A 15,657-nucleotide genomic window follows, 5' to 3' on the forward strand; every position below is an offset into this window, starting at 1 on the left:
CGGGCTCTGTGGTGAATTAGGCAAGATTCCTTGGTCCTTGTATTTTTTCCTGGTGAGGACCATAGTGGGTATATAGGTATATATGGATATATGGTAGGAGGTGCTTGCTTAACAGCGACTTATCTTTTGTTCTAAGCTGGAGTAAACAATAGCAAAAATGCCGGTTTGTGGAAGTTGCCTCTAGACCTCTCCAACCTCTTCAACTTGTTAGTTTCTCCAGCAATTTACATCGGGGCTTGTGAGGTATCAATCATTTAAAATGTTGGAAAATATTACTGGTCCTAGGCTTTCATACTATAACTTGTTTCTTTTAAAATTCAACTAGGTCTTTCTCCCTCATTCAGCAGCCTCACGGCGTAACCAGTAAAGTAGCTAGACAGTATAGCAAAAAACAAAAAAAAACAAAAGTCCCTTGGAATAATTATCGAGTTGAACTTGCCTTGTGTTTCTTGGGGTTGTAGCTGCTTCAGTTCCTTCCTTTTTGTTTTTTTTATGGATAAAAAGCTCGGCGTCCTTCCAGAGGAGTAGCTGACTCCCCCGTCTGCTAATTACCAGCTTCGTGAATATAGGGCGGCTTGCCGAACCTCTTTTTTCGGAGCAGCCTTCCGAAGGCTGGCGGAGGGAGGAGGTCTCTCCGCCCCACCGCCAGCCTTTGGAGGAGGTCCGAGGACAGTGGGGAAGACGCGCTGCGCTTCCCCGCTGTCCCGGAGATTTCCCTATGGGCTTTCGTCTTGCGAAGGAAGCCCATAGGGAAATTCGTTTTGCGAAGCGCCTCCAAAACGGAAAACCCTTTCGTCTAGCGGGTTTTCCGTCTTGCGAGGCGTTCGTCTTGTGGGGCACCACTGTAACTAGAATCTATAGGAGAAGCTGCTGGAGAAAGCATGGGCATAAAACACCAGCCAATGGAACTACTTCCCATGAAACGCTACACAAAGGATCTACCTGCATACCATATTTAAGCTACGACCACAACTATGACTGCCTTTTTCCACGGAATGCTCCATTTATCTGACCCAAAGGGCAATCAAGTGGATTATTAATACAGAAGTGGCAAGACCAAAGGCAACACCCTTCAGACACGCACGTTAAAAAAGGCTGCAGCCTTGCACAGGGCCAGTGACCCATAACAAAGGGAATGGGGGCTTCCTAATGCTTCTTCAACTAAGTATCAGTCCTACAATGACAGACACAGGAGGCCTTGACTTAGCCAGAACAGAGAGCAAGTTGGGTGTCACCAGCAGACCAAAGTCACCTGTCGTCTAGATAGACTCTCTCCCCAAAGCAATCTGGGAAAACCTGGAAGGGAGATCAGCACACACCCCCCCCCAACCTGGGTAACCAATAGATCTTTTGAAGGCAGCCTGTACTACCCGGATAAAAGATAGTGGATCACCAACATCCCTCAGGCCAGGGCGTGGCTTGTTACTCACTCAGACTCTCTCTCCGGCTGTCATCTTCCTTCAGTGCCAACTCCTTTTGGTTGTCCTGAACCACTTGGCTGGAATTTTCTTTGTCACTGGACGGGGAATCACAGGCCCCGTCGGCTTTCTTCTCAGGTGCCTCTTCATCTGTCGCCTTCTCCAAAGGATGGATTTTTACTACTTTTACTCTCAGCACCTTTTCTTTCCCAACCTGATGGGAAGAGGGAAACCGATGAGAACTGGTAGGGAGGCCCAAAGTGAACACATGACTAGATTCATGGAGCTGCTTACAAAATGGTGACTGTGGGGGGTTCATGCATGCAGTTGGGGGTGGCAGGGAGCTGCTAGTCACCTGGAGCAAAGCTAAGTTTACCACCCACATCCCCTTGTGCATGGCTGGAATAGGCAAGATGGTATGACAATCCACTAATGCCAAATTAAAATCCAGTGCAAATACACATTTTAAAAGAAGCACTAAACAGATCAAAACCCAGCAGCCATCCACAGCTGAAAACCAGCAATGGCTTTTATAGAACTCCTGTAGAGGTTTGTTTGCAGTCACTGAACAAGACATGGCACCTGAGTTCACCCAAATGATGCCCTCTAGGAGATAACTGGTCACTTGTTCCAGTCACGTGACTGGAAGAGGAACCTGTTCCAAGGTAACCTGTACCCTCTTCCCTCTTCCCAGGCATGTTGTATCTAATAATTACACTAAAATTCCTCTGGAAACCAATTACATCAGTTTGGAGGTGGGGAAAGAGTATTCCACCTTTTGGACATGACGGCAAAAGGTGCATAAGAACAAGTAGGCCCAGAAAAGAGAAACAGCCTTGGATACCCTGATCCATTCAAGCCGGGGCCTTACCTCAAAGTCACACTCTTCTCCCACAGCAAACTTGGTCATGATCTCCAGCCAGGAAGTGTCTACCAGTTTTTCTAAGGAAATTGTGTTGTGATGAACCATTTCCAAGACAAGTTTCTCATACCAAACTGGGAATTCCTCCTTCAAGCTAAAAATATCATCAAAAGAGAGAGGGGGATATAACACATTCCATTTAAGTGGCAACTACTACAAAACGGACAACAGTAAACTCACAGAATCAGCAGCCAACAATGGAAGCCACGTTCATGAAGCAATTCACAAATCCCTCTTTCAGCAATGTCAGCTGAGAATGACAAAATCCACCATGGCATAGGAAGCTGCCTTGCAACTTCCAAGATAAGGGGGAGGGAAAGATGTTAGTGAAGCTGTGTGCAGTTCTCTGGTACAAAACTTGTACATATCAAGGGAACTGTACAAGCCTGCAACACTCTGCCTGCTCTGATAGTCAATTGTAAAACTTGGGTAGGAAGATTTAGTCAATCTATCAAAAGACAAGTTGAGGACAAGGTGAAAAGTTCGTGGTCTAATTCTCACAAACAGCAGATGAGCTAATAAACCTGCTTCTCAATATTACCCCACTGAGACTGCAAGCAGAGGCTCATAGAACCTTGTTCTGAGGGGAGGCAAGTTGTATTTTTCCTGATATGCTAGATTTCTATGTGCAGGAACTTTTTGACATAAGCTCCACCTGCAGACCAACACTCACAAACACACCACTTCTACCTACTCAGAGACAGAATTAGGTCAGGAACTTTCATCTCAGACACTGGGCCCTTTGGGAGCCTGGTTTGCAGAGAAGGATGTCTTGAACAAACATGCAACTGTTACCTAAGGGGGAAATGTGCCTAGAGTGGCTTTTCGACATGAATACCCAGCACGAGAAGATCTTCCAGAAAGCCTCTAGAACAGCGTTGAGATGATTACAAAGAGTGGTGTTCTTACTGCATTTTTGTGCAACACATCTGGATTTGATTTTAACTGCAGTATAATATCAACCAGATCAATAACTGCCTTGAGTCGTTAACAGAGTAAGGGCAATTAAAAAATAAAACATACTGGACTATAAAAGGCAAGTTGTACATTTATAAGCAACAAGAAAAATAAGGCCCTAACAAAACAAAAGCAAGAATTAGAAGAGGCAGCAAGGCCAAGGTGGAGAAAGATGTTCAATCCTTCTTTGGATGCTGACTCAGACTTCTGATGATGATTTTCACAGCAACAGTCTGCCACTTGCCAAACAACCAGCATCCTACGTTTAGAGCTCATGCCCTGGTCTCTAAAAATAGATGCTTTGGATTCTGCTACTTACAGCTCAGCGACTTCCTGCTCCTCCTCCCAGGCTTCTTTGTGTGTCAGCTGGCTGCTTCCGGTGCTTTTGCAGGTCCATATTCGCTGGCTGTATTTCTCCAGCCGTGCTTCATACTCTCTGAAGGAGCAACAACTCAGGAAAACATTGTGTTTAATTTGCAGCTGTCACTTTATCTGCACTGCTTTACACAAGTTGCATGGAGTGATTAGTATTTTTATTAGATATATTTACTTGTTGATACTGTGCTTGGTTGCTCCCATTATATTTTTAAAAGTGTTATTATTTACTGCTACCATCAGATATATTTTGAGCCGCTTTATCTGGCCACCAAACAAACAATTTGCTTCCTTACCAAACTGGAAACCGCACATTGAAGCGGCTTTCCAATTTTAGTTTAAAGACAAAGATTTGTCATCAGCACAGTTTACCTAATCCAGATTTCCCAACAAACTACAGCTACCTCAAAGCAGAATATTAAGGGAAGGAATCTGTGCCCATGAGAGGAGGGATAGCAGGGAGAGAGGAAGGCATGCATGAGCCCATAATTTGACTCAGGACTCAGGGCATCTGACGCAGGATTATGTGAACACAAATCCAAAACATGTATACCAACTATAACAAATCCAAGACGCGTATACAGCTAAAATTGTTATCAAAGTATATGTCACACTTTTTGTATGCTTGTCAGACAAACAGGATTCACCACAGCCCAACCTGAACTTCTCTTAACTTCCACAAACACCTCCAGGATGAGTTGCTGGAGAAAAGTGACTTGAAGCAGAACAACATTTGAACTCTGCACAATTCAACAGCCAAGCTCTCCGTTCTACTGATTTGATCAAGAACTGTGGCTGACCAGACCAGAGGCCCATTGAAGACCAACTCACTTATGATAGCCGATAAGCTTTCAAAAGCAACTCCTCTTATCACTGAAAACCTTAAAGCAGATAAGAATGGCCCTTGAGAAAGTGTGGAGATTTGAGATGGTGAAAGGAAAAGCATAGATGCATTCAAATCTGTGCACCACAGTCAGACTCTAAGTGTTCTAAATTATAAAGCCAAGGGGCAAAAGTGAGAGGACTCGGGCAAGCCAACACAGGTGTGCAAAGACAACTGTAATTTAGCAAGACGTCCTGGAGGTGACTTGCAGGAGCATGTCACGCTGCAGAAAAAGATGAACCAAGAGGAGTCATCCTTCTTTTCTAGGGCATACAGAGGCCCCAGAAGCTGCATTTATAAAACTCAGCTCTTACTGACAAAAAAATCTCTCTCCTAATATGACAATGCACACACAGCCTATCTTTTTAAAGTAGAAACATGTAGCTCTGTTGCCCTTGCTAGCACTATATGCCTTGGGCTGATCGTGGGGTGGACAGCCAAGGTCAGAATAGTGAAGAAAGCAAAGAATAAACGCCGGTGTTGCTATCTACATACTATTGGGGAGGATAAAACCCACCGAAAGTGACTTTTCCTGCATTGGTGCAGAATTCTAATGCACCTAGATTCCTAAAGTGCAGGCATTCTCAGCTAGTTTCAGAGCAAGTAACCCCACCAAAGCATATTCCACTCACTGATATCACTCAAATTTGCCACTAACATGTATAACAACCTGCGCACTGCCGTTGCCCTCGCACCACCCTCCAACTGACAGCTCCAGACTGCTTATCTCACACTCACCAAGAAGATTCCCCTGCCAATCACATTCTCTTCTTCTGACTGGCACCCCGTCAACTCACTTGGCAGTTATGCAGCCCATGTACAGATTCATCCCAAGGGCTTTCCTGACAGAAAGAAGCTGGATCAAGACAGGCAGCCTTTGTTGCTAGCTCAGGAAGGCTATTGGTCCTGAACACACACACTCAATAAGCATGCTCCCCACAAGCCAGCCCTCCTGCCAGCAGAGGGATCTGGCTAACTCAAGCTCCTCCTCACCAGAGGTTTGGACTTCCTTAACACCAACACACTGTGGGGGCAGGGACTACTCAACTCAAAGCAGCCTGTCCTGCAATGGGGTTTTTTGTTTGTTTGTTTGTTTGTTTTTGCATTAGAAGGGTTCTATATCATGCTTGACTTTGCTCTGCTGCCCCCATCACGGTGGCATGCATTTTTTTTAATGATAAAACAGAGATTGCAAACAGTCCACAGGATTCCAGTAGAATTAAGCTAGCATGAAAGGGTTATGCAAGCTGCAATCCAGGCCACAAGGAGCTGCTCCAAAGGAAGTGGGGACTATGAGTTTACTGCCGACATGCTTCTGCCTTATCCAGTCAGATCTGTGCACAGAGGCTGAAGAGCTCCAGTTTCACAAAACAACTTCTGGTCACATGATAGTAAACAAGTTACAAACACAGAAAGCAGAAAATCCCACTCTGAAGAAATCACTTTCCACCTCAAATCTCTTGCTTTAGATTATCCATCAAGCCACTGAAAAAAAAAAAAAAACCCAGCCCTGCTTCCTAAAAGAACCTCAACCATTGATGACCAGAACAGCCCAGGCTGTTCAGACAGAACTGGGGAGGGGGAGGGGAAAGAGAAAGAGAAAGAAAAGAGGAGAGGGTTGGGTCAGAGGAAAGGGCTCTCTTGGGTACAAGACAAAGAAGCGAGAATGATGAGGGGAACAAAGCTTTTCCTTGTATGGATGCTAAATTTCATTGCTTAGGCCTATAAAAATCAGCTCTTTGGGCTTTTAAGATGCTCACAACACCAACCTTCGACCTAAAACTTCAGAGATAATTATATTTTATAGGAGAAAAGAAATGGGTATCTACTGTAGGTCTAGCAATGTACTGAATAGAAATTTGGAGGCGGCAGATTCAAGTTCAGTTCGCTGCTAAGCTATTAAGCTCATTGGCTGGCTAACCTTGGACAAAAATCCATCTCCATCAAAGTCTGAAAAACATAAAAATAACTGCAACATGTGTATAGCGAAGCATGTAGAAGATGAAGCCAGAGCAGCAAACAATATTGTAGTGATCAATTCTTAAATAGCAGCTTTCCTTGAACTACACATCAATCACCAGTGGGCTTAGATGCAGACCTCGTTCAAATCTCTGCTCAGTCATCAAAAGATCTTCAAGTGGCCTGGTCAAGGACATGTCAGGCATAAACTTTTAACACAGTATTTGAAAAAATAAATGTCTGAAGAAAGGGACAAGTTACACTGAAAACTTGCATCAGTATGGCCAGGTCTTTCCAGGCACTAGGCCTCAAATCAACATTGGAAATAAGCTCACAAAAGTGACTAGGCTGCAAAAAGAAAAAAAGGGGGGGGGGAGTAGTGACAGTCTACTTATGCCTGGCAGAGGGGTTCATGTGATTTCAACCTTGACAACCCAGGAGAAATGAGCAATAAGCTGCTCTAACCCTGCTCAGCCTGCGTGCAACTCAACACCTACAGCTACCAGTTAAAGGCTGGCTCCAACATTCAGGGTTATAGTCAGCAAAGTGCTACGGTGAATGTTTCATCAGCAATTGAATGTTTCCCCCCCTCTCCTCCTACCACAAACCGCTAAATCTGTTCTGGAGATCCCCCCAGCAGTCCTGAGCACATATGGGAAAGTGTGAGGCTCTTAGGCAGGGGGTTGCGTTAGCATGAATTGTGTTAGCACTAGCACAAATGAGTTGTGTTAGCACTAGCACAAATATTTTGTTGAATGCAGAGAAAGCCCCTGCACGTGGCAGCCAATGGGCCTTAAACAGTCATTTTTGCCACACCACACTAACGTTTAAAGTACCAAGAATTAGGAGAAATAATTTAATCCTAGGAATCAAACCAAAAGAACCATCTGATCTAACTCATCCTTTGCCAACCTGATGCCCTCCATGTTTCATATTACAAGTCCCATCATCCCCAGCATCACATGGCCATGTTGGCTGGGGCTGATGGGAATTGTAGTTCAGCAGCATCTGGAAGCTGGCCTGCCAGGCTGGCAAAGGCCATTTTCAACAGCAGCCAGGGAGGTGCCCAGAGCAACTCACAAGCAGTGTGTGAAAATAGCTCTCCCCTGGTGTTTGTCCACAGCACCTGGTACTTGGAGATGCACTGCCTCTGAACATGGAGGCTCCATTTTACCATTAGAGTCAACTGCTGCAGCTGAACTAATTCCACCATAAAACTGGTCTAAATATATATAAGCTAACAGCTTTCAACACTTGTGAGGGCAAGTTAATTTATGCAGACCACCACAGGAGGCAGCAACTTCCATTACTCTGAACTACCACTCACATTTCGTGAACTTTCTGCCAATCAGCTTCACTGGAGGTATTACATGACAGGAGACAGCCGCTGTACAGCGAGGTTCTACCCTTAATTTACTTCTGCTAAAGTTAAGCATGTCAGGGTCTTATCAGCCTGGAGAGTGGAGACCTCCTAGTAACCATAACTGTGCCGCTCCAATTACTTAATATAAAAGTAACTAAGGATGCATAGAAGGCTTCCCCTGGCTGGATCAGACCAAAGTGATCACCATCACCTTTTTTTCCCCAGCACTGACCAGCCAGGAGCCTCTCAGAAGCTCACAAGTGCAGGGTCAAGGGCAACAGCCCCTCCTCCACCAACTGGTATTCAGAGGCAAACGGCCTCTGGCTATGGAGGCTCAATTTCAAACTCTCTTGGCTAATGAGAAGATAATTAAAGCCATAAACCTGCTTCAGCCTAAAACACACATGGAATTTGCAGCCGCCCTGAGCCCTGACAACAGAAATTCAGGGAATCAAGGAGGAAGTGATGTCCCTACCCTGCCTGTAGACACCAGGCAGGCCCCTTACAGGAATGAAGCAGCAGGGTGGGATGGGCTTCCATGGGCTCCCTTTGGTCTGATCCAGTTGCAGGACCAATTTTTAAGCAGCTGAAAAGGAAGAAGCTGAACCCTGTGAATTAACACTTGCTGGGGGAGCCCCAAGAAAAGGATTGTGGGATGGGGCTTCTGCCCCCACATATACTGGGCCAGGCCTTCTTCCATTCCCTCAAGAGGCCCTGAGGTCCAAACTTTAGATGGCCCCAGTGCGAGGAGCAGACTGGGCTGTAAGAATGCAAGAAAAGCCCCGCTGTCGCTTCAGGCCAAAGGGGGCCCATCTAGCCCAGCATCCTGTTCTCCAGATACAGTAATCTAATGGGAAGCCCACAAGCAAAAGATTAGGGCTCGCCAAAAGGGACGCCAGCACAAAAGCAGAACTCTCCCCACTTGCCATTTCCTAGAACCGGTATCCTTAAGTATATACGTGCTGCCTCCGACTGCCGGGTGGGTGGGTGAGAGAGTGTGAAGGACCGCTAGCTGGGAAAGTCCCGAGAAAGAGAAGGAAGGAGATTTCCTGCTGCCCTGATCCGTCCCGTCTCCCCCCAAAAAACCTCGGGAAACGACGCGACAAGCGAGGAGGCCCGACAGAGGAGGAAGGCAGGAGGCGAGAATAAGCCGAAATAGGAGGAGGGAGGAGAGCCGGGAGCGGAGAGGCAGGACGACGTAGTGGCGGAGGCAGCCTTCCTCCTTCGCCCGAATCGGGTCAGGTCAGGATAAGAGAGGGAGGGAGGGGGGAAGGGAAGGAGAGCAAAGTCAGACACAACAAAGCCCCCCCCCACGCACTACCCCCCCACCTCTCTCTCCTTTTCTCTTTCGGAAGTAAACAAGGGGGCGCCATACTCTTCCCCTTCTCCCCCCCCCTACCCCCCTCCGGTTAATGCCGTCCGTAGGATACTCGCTGGTGCGGAAGGCCTCCTGCGTGTGGGCGATGACGAAGCGCTCCTCCGCCACCTCCTTCTCGTCTCCCCCCGGCGGCTCTCCCGGTGGCGGCAAAGGCTTGGCCAGCGGGAAGGGCTTGCGGCCCAGCAGCGGCGCCATCGCCCAGCCACCAGGCCCCGGGGAGGCGGCGGCGGCGGCTCTGGAGCTAGAAGGGCCGCCGGGAAAATGGCGGGAGATACACAGAAGAGGAAAAGCGGGCGGCGGCGGCGGCAGTGATGATGATCCTCCTCCTCCTCCTCCTTTTTCTCCTCACAAGAAGGGAGAGAGCGCGGGAGGGAGAAGCCCGCTCAGTCCCTCCTCAGCCGCTCTCGCGCTCACTCGCTCTGCGCGTGCGCAAACAACTCTCTCCCCCCCCCCCCGTTCACACACACTCACTCTCTCTCACAAACACACAGTGAAAAACACAAAAAACAACACCACCACAGAAAGAAGTCAAGGAAGGGAGAGAATTAAAGAGAAGAGCGGTGGCGGGATTTTCTTCTTAAATTTAACTATTAAGGAGACCCGCCTCCTCGATTTCTCGCGCCTTTCCGCGGGCCGCCATTGGTCTGGCTCGGAATGCCCCGCCGCGCCATTGGCGGAGTGGCACGTCACTCAAATAGGCGCGTTTGCTTGCGCGAGGGAGAGAAAGAAAAGGAGGGGGAAGAGGAAAGAAGCGAGGGAGGTCGCATTATGTAAGCGCAAGAAAGTAGCGCGCCGACCGCCCCGACGCCATTTTGTGTGTCGCTGTTATTATGTCTCCGCCTCCCGCTGCCAATGAGAATACGGGGCTTCATCCGGGGATTTGAGTGCAGGGTGGAGGGAGAGAGAGGAAAAGCCCGCTTGCCCGGCTTTTGTCTGAGCGAGTGGCGCGCGGCCTCTGCTTAAAGGGGCAGCGCCCTTTAAAAAAGCAGCGGCTCAAGAGCACCGTGGGAAACTTTGTTGCGGGAGGGGGTCTTGTTTTCCTCTTGTGCCCTCTGCTCATAACTTATTTTCCTGGCCGAGGTTTATAACTAGAAAACGTGTGAACTGAAAAGAAGCCGGTGCTTCTGAGCATGTGTAAAGGGCCCAGGGTTAGAACGCAGTTCAACTTTGCCCTGGTGATCCTGAATGCCAAGGCGAAATAGTTGCCTATGCTGTAAGAGCAAGCGGATAGGACACAGGGCAAAAGGCCCATTTGTGATTTTTTTAAGAGGGCACTAGAGACAGGTAGCAAATGGTTTTCCCAGTGCAGGATGGTAAAATACATGACACACACACAGAGGTGCCATGCTGTTGATTTTATTTTGCAGGACAGCTGAAACCCAAAAGAACTCGGAATCTGAAGAGAAAACAGAATAAAACCATCAGGTCAATGGTTTCCCCTCCTTTTTAAGGGGTGGGTGTTATTGCATTCAATTTTTTTAAGTGATAAAACAAATGCAACACCTATTGGCCAAAAACCCACCCACAGGAGCAATCAGCTTATTTCAGTAAGCATGCAGACCATGCCTAAAAAACATCTGATCTGAACACATGCCTCAGTGCACATCCTGGGCTTCTGTTGCGGCATAATGCTAAACAGGAGATTCAGGACAGACAAAAGAAAGAACTTCTTTGCACAACACCCAGTTATTCTGGGGAACTCACTGGCACAAGATACGAAGAACACAGCCTTAGATGGCTTTAGATAGGAGTTAGACAAAACCATGGATGACAAGTCTTTCAGTGTTAATAGCCATTATGGCTACATAGTGGAGCGGGCAGGGAACCAGCAGCCCTCAGGCCAGAACTGACCTGGAGGGCCCCCAACTAATTTTTGGCCCCCACCACAGCAGCAAAAGAACCCTCCAGTGAATGAGGGGATAAGGAGGCTTTCAAGTGTTACTGGTTTGGGGCCAGTTGGTATAAAGTCAGAGGATTAGGAAACTAAGCAGAGGCTGGCTTCGCCTTTTCCTTTTCTTTGATGGGGCCCTGATTTACACCAGCAGTTTAAAGAGTAACATTTATTTACATTTCTAATTAAAGGCCAAAGCTTGGATTTTAGCTGGCTGGAGCTTGAGTGTTCTGCATGTTGGACCTGTGCAGTCAGAGAAGAAGCACCCCTGCGTTCAGTGGAGGTTACCCAGGAAACCATGTACAGGATTGCAGCCATTCCACAAAAACAATATAATGTGTTCTATTTATTTTGCATTTGGTCTTGCTGGGAACCTAAAGGGAAACGCCATCTCATGGCTCTAGGGTCTGTCTTGATTAGCTCCTGCACATCCACATTTACTGTCGGTGATAGGTATCTGCTTTATTAGTGTCAAACTTCTCCTGAACATGGAGGCTCCATTTTCAACTGTCCTGGCTCATTGACAATACCCATAAGTATGTAAAATCAGTTGTTTTCAATCCATCTAAGCTCCTGAAACCTAAGAAGTTGCCTCATATTGAGTGAGACCACTGGTCCATCTAACTCAGTACACGGACTGGCAGTGGCTCTCCAGGGTTCCAGATGGGGGCATGAGCAGCCCAACCTAGAGTTATGCATGCAAAGCAGATTCTTTATCACTGAGCTAAGGTTCTTTCCCTAAGAGTAAAGTAAGATCCCAGTGCTTATGGCTCTGGAGAAAGGGCAAATTTAAATAGGATAATAGGAATCTGCCTTATACCAAATCAGATTAGCCCAGAGATGCCATTGGGGAATGAACCTGTGACTTTCTGCATCTGAAGCTGAACCACTAAGCCAGAAGCCCTTCGCTGGGCATTACCAGATCTTGTGGCAGTGAATCCCACAAGTTATGTGTGCAATCTGGCTGAAGAGCTGTTCTCTTTTGCTCGCCCCATACGGCTTTTGGATGACACCCAATTGCTGGCATTCTGAGATGGGCCTGAGTTGAAGTTCTCTTGCTCAAAGCCAACAAGGCTCTTGACAGAGAAAGCCGAAGGAAACACACACCTCAGACAGGCGGCAAGTGCAGGAGTTGCAACACCTCTGGCGGGATCATCCCTTGGTTGTAGGCGTACCACCCTGCTGCGGAAGTCAAGGCAATGAATGTCATCCCCACGAAACTTTTGACGGCAAACGAAGTCCACGAACCTGTAATGGTTAGCGAATCCTTAGTGACCTCGGCGTTAGGGGCCTCCTCCGGCATACCTGCACAGGAATTCTTGGGTTAACTAGATCGAGGGGTATTCCCACTTTCCCATTCCTGTACCCATTCTTAAAAACACACCTCTTATCTTCCATTCGCAGCTGCCAAGACCACATAACACTGGTCTTGAAAGACCTAAATTGGCTCCCAGTACATTTCCGAGCACAATTCAAAGTGCTGGTGCTGACCTTTAAAGCCCTAAATGGTCTTGGCCCAGTATACCTGAAGGAGTGTCTCCACCCCCATTGTTCTGCTCGGACACTGAGGTCCAGCTCCGAGGGCCTTCTGGCGGATCCCTCAATGTGAGAAGCAAAGCTACAGGGAACCAGGCAGAGGGCCTTGTCGGTAGTGGTGCCCACCCTGTGGAATGCCCTCCCATCAGATGTCAAAGAGATAAGCAACTACCTGACATTTAGAAGACATCTGAAGGCAGCCCTGTTCAGGGAAGTTTTTAATGTGTGGCATTTTAATGTATTTTTAATCTTTGTTGGAAGCCACCCAGAGTGGCTGGGGAAACCCAGCCAGATGGGCGGGGTACAAATAATAAATTATTATTATTATTATTATTAAGCAAAATTTACATACCCCTTTTGACCTTTCAGAGGCTCTGACAACCTCTAAGCCTGTGGTTCCCAAAGCAGGTGTAGTGCTGCCTGCGGGAGGAATTCCAGGAGGTGGGGTGGCTGAGAGGCAATGGGGTGGCAATGACCACCAGACTTTGAAAAGATGGTCCCACTGGGAGCTGTGGTTTGCTCCAAGTGTTGAGAGTGTTTGGGAGTCCCCTCCTCCCTGCACAGAGCTGCTGTTCCCAGCATTCCCTGTGAACGAGGGAATTATGGTTGGACTACTCTGAGCATTGTAGCTCTGGGAGGGGAACAGCAGGAGATATTATAGCCATCTTGCAATATCCAAAGGGCTGTCAAATGGAAAATGGAACCGGCTTCTTTTCTGCTGCTCTGGAGGGGAGGACCCAAACTGGGGGGGGGGGGGGGGGAGAGATTCTGACTAAACATTTGGAAGAACCTTTAGACAGTAAGAGCTGTTTAACAGTGGAGTCAAAGATGATGGACTCTCTTTCCTTGGAGGGGGACCAAAGGGTCATCTAGTCCAACCCCCTGCAATGCAGGCATCTTCATGAGCCCAGGAGAGAGGGGCAAGCCAGGCCTTGTGGGGGAGAGAACAAAGCATGCACCCTGTTCGTTGTTCTGGGGCAGACAAAATATAGCTGATTGTCTTATGGCAAGTTGGACCATTGGTCCATCTAGCTCAGTACTGTCTGCACTGACTGGCAGCAGCAGTTCTCCAGATAGTCAGTCACAGGTCTTTTCCTGGAGATGCCAGTGGTGATTGAACCTGGCACCTCCTGCATTTTCTGAACTACAGCCCCTCAGCTTGGCTAAGCTGGGGGCGAGAAACACAGAGGACTAGATTGCTCTCTGTTAAGAACAACAACAACAAAATGGTGGTCCTGGTGATTCCCCTAGAAATCTGGCAGTGAATTTGGGACTTCTGTTGGAGTTAAACTATATCGCCACCCACACTCAGCCTGTACAGTGGTACCTCGGGTTACATACGCTTCAGGTTACAGACTCCGCTAACCCAGAAATATTACTTCAGGTTAAGAACTTTGCTTCAGGATGAGAACAGAAATTATGCTCCGGAGGCGCAGCAGCAGCGGGAGGCCCCATTAGCTAAAGTGGTGCTTCAGGTTAAGAACAGTTTCAGGTTAAGAACGGACCTCCGGAACGAATTAAGTACTTAACCCGAGGTACCACTGTATACAGAAGAATTTAAGAGGAGACTCTGCTGGATCGGGCTAATGGCTCACCTAGCCCTGTATCCTTTTCTCACAGTGGCCTAATACCCCTCAGAACCTAGAAATCTAGATAGACTGCCTCTGGAGCTGGGGGTTCCATAAGGAGCCTGGCTGCTGGATCAGGCCAAAATGGCCCATCTAGGCCAACATCTTATGGCGACAGTGGCCAACCAGATGCCTCTGCTGGGAAACTGGCAAGCAAGACCAGAACACAAGAGCCCTCTCCCCAGTTTCTGGGGCTTCCAGGAACTGGTATTGAGAAACAATGCTGCCTCCAAGTCTCCAATCAGGCAGAGTGGCAGGCAACCTCCAGTAGCCTCCTTCCAAGGAAAGGGGCCATGTCACACTAGAAGGCCCTACCAGCCAACCTTGGGGGAGCCCCTGCTGCCTTACACGACCCCTGTGCCAGAACCGGGAGCCTCACACCTTTGGATTTGATCAGGGCTTCAGAAGCCCTGCAAGCTGCCTTCACGATGGCCAGGTTCCCCCGCGGGTGGCCTGGGGTGTAGATCTCCGCTTCCACTTCCACGTCCTCCAGCTCCATCGGGCCGTTCTTGACCTCCTCCGCAGCCTTTCCAGCCTTGCTCTGCTTCTGCGCAGACCCCTTGGGGAAGGCGCCCCGGAGCATACGCAGCAGCTGGTCGCGGGCGGCCTCCGCCTCCGAAGTCTTGGGGTCCATGACGACGCCCACCAGGGCACAGGGGGACTTCTCAACAAACTTCTTCACCTCCTTGATGACCCTGCGGAGCTCCTTCTGCTTCCCCTGGAGGCAGGAAGCCCGGCAGAGGAAGAAGATCAGCTGGCATTGCGTGCCCCCGATGTTGCAGGTGGTGGCGGCCAAGGGCTCCTTCAGGGAATCTCCGGGGTGGATGGGGAAACAGTTGGTGGTAAAGAGGTCCTTGACGAAGGTGTCCATCATCCCGTGGATGTCCTTGCCTTCCAGCGTCTCCCCGATGAGCAGGACCTCAGGCTGGCCCGCCACCTTCTTGACCAGGACCTGGAGGTCCTTGGCGACCTTGCTCCCGGGCCCTGCGATGCATATTGCTTCGGGAAGCTGCTCGGAGCCCTTCCCCTCCTTGGTCATGTCCTGCCAGCATGGAGTCCGTGGCCGCCTGCCTTTAGCTAAACCTTGAAGGGCTTCCAGGCCACAGGGCCTGCCGATGTCACAATGCCCACCCACACAGATGCAGACAGAGCCTGCAGCAGCCCCTCCCTCACACAGCTCAGGAGCATAGCACTCACTCACTTCATCCCAGGAGGCTGCATCACAGCCTGGGGCTTTCAGCTCCACATGTGAATGGTTCGTCAAAAGACCAGTGGCAGTAGCTACAACCGAGTCCCAGAAGGGGTCCAGGAGAGCTAGGTTTGGTATGTTTGTGGCTGGCGCTGGAA

General features: G+C 48.7%; 2 protein-coding genes across 3 annotated transcripts in view; both read right to left on the reverse strand.

The window, feature by feature from the left end:
* Positions 1-9,963, reverse strand: part of BAZ1B (bromodomain adjacent to zinc finger domain 1B) — a 35,872-nt gene extending 25,909 nt beyond the window's left edge. The window contains exons 1-4 of the mRNA XM_081843768.1: positions 9,308-9,963; positions 3,617-3,733; positions 2,290-2,434; positions 1,431-1,632 (exon numbers count right to left, since the gene is read on the reverse strand). Of these exons, the coding sequence (XP_081699894.1) occupies positions 1,431-1,632; positions 2,290-2,434; positions 3,617-3,733; positions 9,308-9,450 (607 nt within the window). The 5' untranslated portion in view covers positions 9,451-9,963. The remainder of the gene's footprint in view (positions 1-1,430; positions 1,633-2,289; positions 2,435-3,616; positions 3,734-9,307) is intronic.
* Positions 9,964-10,595: 632 nt separating this feature from the next.
* LOC309331553 (uncharacterized protein C2orf72 homolog) lies at positions 10,596-15,405 on the reverse strand. 2 transcript variants are annotated; one of them, XM_081843805.1, is made up of 3 exons: positions 14,692-15,405; positions 12,254-12,451; positions 10,596-10,651 (listed from the first exon to the last, which is right to left on the reverse strand). In XM_081843805.1, the coding sequence occupies exons 1-2, from the start codon at positions 15,347-15,349 to the stop codon at positions 12,255-12,257; spliced, it is 855 nt and encodes a 284-aa protein (XP_081699931.1). In that variant the 5' UTR covers positions 15,350-15,405; the 3' UTR covers positions 10,596-10,651; position 12,254. The 2 variants fall into 2 exon arrangements, with proteins under 2 accessions (XP_081699931.1, XP_081699932.1); XM_081843806.1 differs by having other exon boundaries at positions 12,254-12,394; positions 14,692-15,404.
* Positions 15,406-15,657: the final 252 nt, after the last annotated feature.

Source organism: Podarcis erhardii (assembly GCF_964252035.2).
Source record: "Podarcis erhardii genome assembly, chromosome: 16".
NCBI classification, from domain to species: Eukaryota; Metazoa; Chordata; class Lepidosauria; order Squamata; family Lacertidae; genus Podarcis; species Podarcis erhardii.